The sequence below is a fragment of the Phragmites australis genome, chromosome 7, assembly GCF_958298935.1.
Source record: "Phragmites australis chromosome 7, lpPhrAust1.1, whole genome shotgun sequence".
NCBI lineage: Eukaryota > Viridiplantae > Streptophyta > Magnoliopsida > Poales > Poaceae > Phragmites > Phragmites australis.
The window spans coordinates 26,357,289-26,362,623 of NC_084927.1; the positions used below are offsets into that span (position 1 = coordinate 26,357,289).

The 5,335-nt window shown below is 43.9% G+C and overlaps 1 protein-coding gene across 2 annotated transcripts; it reads left to right on the forward strand.

Moving 5' to 3' along the window:
- Positions 1-524: 524 nt before the first annotated feature.
- On the forward strand, positions 525-4,754 carry LOC133924418 (protein FAR1-RELATED SEQUENCE 6-like). 2 transcript variants are annotated; one of them, XM_062369935.1, is made up of 3 exons: positions 525-721; positions 1,658-4,122; positions 4,236-4,754. In XM_062369935.1, exon 2 carries the CDS (start codon positions 1,699-1,701, stop codon positions 4,102-4,104), a length of 2,406 nt encoding a protein of 801 aa, XP_062225919.1. In that variant the 5' UTR covers positions 525-721; positions 1,658-1,698; the 3' UTR covers positions 4,105-4,122; positions 4,236-4,754. The 2 variants fall into 2 exon arrangements, with proteins under 2 accessions (XP_062225919.1, XP_062225920.1); XM_062369936.1 differs by lacking the exon at positions 525-721 and adding an exon at positions 1,007-1,249.
- Positions 4,755-5,335: the final 581 nt, after the last annotated feature.

The following is a 5,335-nucleotide window of genomic DNA, read 5'->3' on the forward strand; positions in this document are numbered from 1 at the left end:
AGATTTTATATATGCATCATCCACATAATAGCTGTTTTCCACACTTTCTCCTAGTGATAATCTTCTCACTCTCATGACCATCAAACATATTTGGTTGACAGGCTAAGGCTCACGCTATCTTGATTAGTGAGACACAACCCACCATTAAGGTGTTATTAAACAGCTGCATAGGTATCTGGTCAAAAGATAGCTTGGTTATGCAAGTGCTCTAGCACTGCTAATGCATGTGCTTTTGACACTTCACCTTTTTTTAGGGGAGCTCTGTGATTTACTGGCAATAGCTTATCTATCAAAGTAATTTTATTTGTCAGTAGAATTTTAGTAATAAGTATTCTACTTGGTGTTTCAAGCACCAGTATGTTTGTGAAATCTTTATAGTAGTTGGATGGTACATATTCTACTAGAATTGGGATGCTCTTACAGTGAAGTTACGTCGACTTCGAGTCATTAATCTCATATGGATAGATAATATCCGATCCTACAGTACTTCATGAACCGTATTGCAAACTATTATAGCTCCTCCACGTATTACTGTTCCCTCTGAATTCTGCCCTCTACACATATCGTCGACCGGCCGGCGCTCTCCGTCTCTGGCTTCTGCCTTCTGCCTTCCGCACGCGTCGCCGCCCATCCACCGTGAGAGATCGCCGGGGCGAGGCCAGGCTAGGCCAGGCCAGCCATCGCGGCGCCCTTCGTCTACCGCAGCTTCTCCATCGCGACAGTACGTTAGCTCTCCCCTTCTATCCCCCCTGATGCTGATAGAGAAAGACTGCGTTTCTGATGGGTTTTCTCCCTCGCCGCCGCTTCGCTCCGAGGGGAGGGCGGGGGGGGGGGGGGGATGGGTTGGTGTTGCGCCACCGGCCACCAGAGCTCGCCGGGGTGATAGATCCGCCATGGGGGGGGGGGGGGGGGGAGGTTGCGCCGCCGGCCGCCTCTGGCGGCCGCCAGAGCTCGTCGGGGCGGGTAGATCCGCCCCTGCCTCCAGGACAACTATGACTCAGTGCATGCTAAATACCAGTCCCCCCAGTTAGCCATTAAACAAGCAATCTTTAAAAAAATCCAGTGATATTTGGAAGGCTTAAGTGCTATTTCTTTATTTCTTTCCTTTTTATCAGTTTCTGTGGTAGTTTTCAAATGTTTAATTTTGTGGCTAATCACAACTGCATCTCCAAGGTTTTGTTCATGAGAGATTGATAGTTGGATGGCACGGGCTGCTCCAATTTTGGGAGAGATGGACAGGAGGAAAGGGGTTTGGCCCATCATTTCACTCTTGTTGTCTCTATATTTGCAAAAAGTAAATGTGAAATGACCTCTAAATTGACTGGAAACAAGAACGATATATAACACATAATTCATCAATATTGTTACATAGTGGTTCTGAGCAAATCGAAACATTCAGAATGGTCCTAGTGGCAAATAGGAATGCTACGCTGTCATCATGATTTAGACAATCACATCCAATTTTCTATGTAGAAGTTGAGTTTGGGAATGGCTATTTGCTCATGTAAGTAAAACGATATTTTCTGATTCTTTGTGTTATCCAAGTAATATTTAGTTTAGAAGGAAGTTGCATTAAAAAATTACAGATTTCTTTACTAAAGTATTTGTTTTATGTGGTCTATTTCAAGCGGTTTTTACACACCTTTTGTTTTTCCAGTTTATGTTGACCTAAGATTCGGATAACCGAGTGTTGATGTGATGGACACCCTTCACAACGATCCTTATTCCAGGAGCAGCTTGCAACCACAATTTAGGGAGGCTTCCATGTCCTTTGAGAACAGCACAGTTTTGGATAAGCAAGATGTTGTCAACCCTCGAGTTGGCATGACTTTTGAGACGGTCGATTTGGCATACCAGTTCTACCTAGAGTATGGCTACCGTGCAGGCTTCGGGGTCTCAAAGAGGACATCCCACAGTGTTGATGGGGTCAAATACCGTGCTACATTTGTTTGTTACAAAGGTGGCATTGCTAGGATTAAGCCTGGCCTCAAAGCTCGAAGGAGGCTTGTTGCAAAGACTGGCTGCAAAGCAATGATGGTAGTGAAGTATAGCGCTAGTGAGAACCATTGGGAAGTGGTGTTTGTTGAACTGGAGCATAACCACCCATGCAATCCTGAGATGGTCAGATTCATGATGTGCTTTAAAGATCTTCCTGACTGGCAAAGGGAGCACCGCCCATTCAATGCCAAAACTAGATTGAACCCGAAGATTCACTCTGGTAGAGGCAGGCCACCTAATCAAAACAAAGATTTCATGGTGAGATCCTTTTCGCAGTCAAATTATTCCATTGAGGGCGCAGGTAAGGCTGGAAAGTTGAGGTTTGCAGAGGGTGATGTTGAGGCACTCTTAGTTTTCTTTGATAAGATGCAAGCTCAAAACTCCAACTTCTTTTACAACTGGGACATGGATGATGAAGGCCGACTCAAGAACGTTTGCTGGGTTGATGCTAGATCCAGAGTTGCGTATCAACATTTTTGTGATGTTGTTTGCTTTGATACTGTCTATTTGACATACCAGTTTGTCATTCCATTGGTTGCATTTCTGGGAATCAACCATCATGGGCAGTTTGTGCTGTTAGGATGTGGTCTACTTGGAGATGAGTCTCCAGAGACTTTTTCATGGTTATTCAAAAAGTGGCTAAAATGTATGAATGATAAAGCACCTGAAGCAATTATTACGACACATTCAAGGCCAGTAGTCAAAGCCGTCAGTGAAGTATTTCCAAATACTCGGCACAGATACAATCTTTGGCATATAATGAAAGAACTTCCTGAAATGTCCGGAAGAGTTGAGGATAAGGAGGCAATTAGTCTGAGGATGAAAAAGGTAGTCTATGACACCATTACATCAGCTGATTTTGAGAGGGAGTGGGTTGAAATGATCAATCAGTATAATCTTCATGATAACCAGTGGCTTACAACCTTGTTTGAAGAGAGAGCAAAATGGGTACCAGCATATGTAAAGGATACTTTCTGGGCTGGTATCTCCACTGTTCGTCGTAGTGAACGATTGGAGGCCTTTTTTGATGGATATATTACACCAGAAACCACAATAAAGACATTCATTGAACAATTCGATACTGCTATGAAGCTCAGGTCTGATCGAGAAGCCTACGACGATTTCCGTTCGTTTCAGCAAAGGCCGCAAGTCCTATCTGGTCTTCTGTTTGAGGAGCAATTTTCAAATGTTTATACGATAAATATGTTCCAGAAGTTCCAGGATCAGTTGAAGCAGCTGATGAATGTGAATTGTACTGAAGTCAGTAGGAATGGTTCAATAGTGACTTACAATGTGACTGTAATTGGAAAGGAGAGGAAGTTTGACTACAGAGTGATGTACAACAGTGCCGAGAAAGAAGTATGGTGCATCTGCAGGTCAATCCAGTTTAAAGGTATTTTATGTAGCCATGCTCTTGCTGTCTTGAAGCAAGAGCTTGTGATGCTCATACCTCCCAAGTATATTCTCGATCGGTGGCGGAAGGATTATAAATGCCCTGAGGAACCTAAGGAAACTCCCATTTCACCGAAAGTGGCAAAAGCTACAGGGAAGGGCACGAAACCAGAAAATGTTCGTGAAGATAAAGTGGACAATCTCTACAAGAATGGCCACCAGTACTTCGCCGACATTGTGGAAATGGGAGCTACTGATCCTGATGCAATGGAGTATGTCCTGTCTGTGATGAAAGAAGCTAAAGAGAAAGTACGCAAGTTTGAGGAATCTCGAAAAGATAAAAGGCCTGGAGAAAGTCCAGTTTCTGCTGGTAAAAAAGGCACTAAGTCTTTGAAGCCATCCACAGAAGATGTTGGTAATGCAACATCAGCTTCGACACCTATGCCTGCAGCAGTGGCTACAGTCGCGGTGGCTTCATCTGTACAAATGGCAGCAGCACCAACAATGATGGCTATGGCTCCTACTTCGGCAGCTGTGCCCCCAGGAATGATTTTAGTACCAATGCACCCGCATCCCATGGTTTTCCCACCCTTTGCCCCTGCAGTTCCACCAGCAGTACCACCCATAGCCCCACCTGCTGCACCAGCAACCAATGTAGGGGTTGTCTCTTCAAACTCCTCGAAGAAGCGGAAGAAAAGAAAGGGGAATAATTGATCCTCTGATACTGATGAAGTAAGCTGCCTTCGGTGTGCTGGTCCTATTGTATTGTGTTATAATGCTTCCCAAAATTTGATCTGTTCATATTATCTCACCACTGTCTCTGTTCCTTGACTTTAATGTTCCAGGTCTAACACAAGATGTGCCTGGTGAAATTAAAAGAGTTTGATCTTACATTATGCATCAGGCCTCAAGATGCACGTGTACTATTTATTTACCTTAAACGTCAGCAGGACGAGCTGCCCGCCGGACTGCCTGCGTAGGTTACTGTAATGCCTTCGGCTTGAACCTGCTGATATTTTTTTAATGGTTGAACCTACTGATCTTAATTAGTGCAGATTTGGAGTGCCCTTAGTGTACATGCCCTTTGAGTTGGAAGTAACCTGACATGTAGTGCAATTTATGAATGTAAAATACCTGTTTCTGATCCTATGGATTTTATTTTTGGGCAAGGACCTGATCTTAAGGATTATGACTTACGAGCAGGATGATATTATTCGAGTTTTCACCAAAGTCTGTAGTCACACTGTATTTATGGGCAGCTGCCGATGCTAGTTTCTTCTTTAGGCGGATGATAATTTTCAGAAGGTAAATGGATTGTAGAGTTATTTCCCATTACTGTACATAACTTCGGCATCTGTTGTGAACTTAAGATGTGGAGATACTGAAGCATGGCGTGGATAGCAGTGATATGGCTGGTCGGACTGATGGCCCCCATATGGATTATGGGTTATTTTCAGTGTCACTAGTCATCATTTTCTTTTCCTTTCTAGCCGCAATGTATACGGTTCAAATAGCTCTGATGCAGTTTGGTGAGTTGGTTTCCATTTTCTGTCGTCGTGACTTGGTTATCTGATCTTGTTCAGAGGCGGGGGATGTCATGTCTGCTGAATCTAGAAAACAGTTCTGATGCAGTTCGGTGCGGATTGAATGAGCCTTTGATGGCTTGCACTTCCCCTGGCAGAAGAAAATGGGGGTGCAGCTGGACAAGGAATGTGATGTTCAGATAATCATGACAGCTTTTCTTTACCTGCATGAGTTCTATACTTCTATCAAACAATGTGTTTACTAGGCACCATCAAGGTTCACGTTACCGACCGGAGCTCGGTTATCGAGCTCCGGTGGTAACCGAAATCTCACGGTAATCGCGGTTACCGGTCAAAAATTCAAAAAAAATCGGAGAAAATTCATTCAGCAAAATCGTGTTTTTGCCCTCTCGGTAACCGCT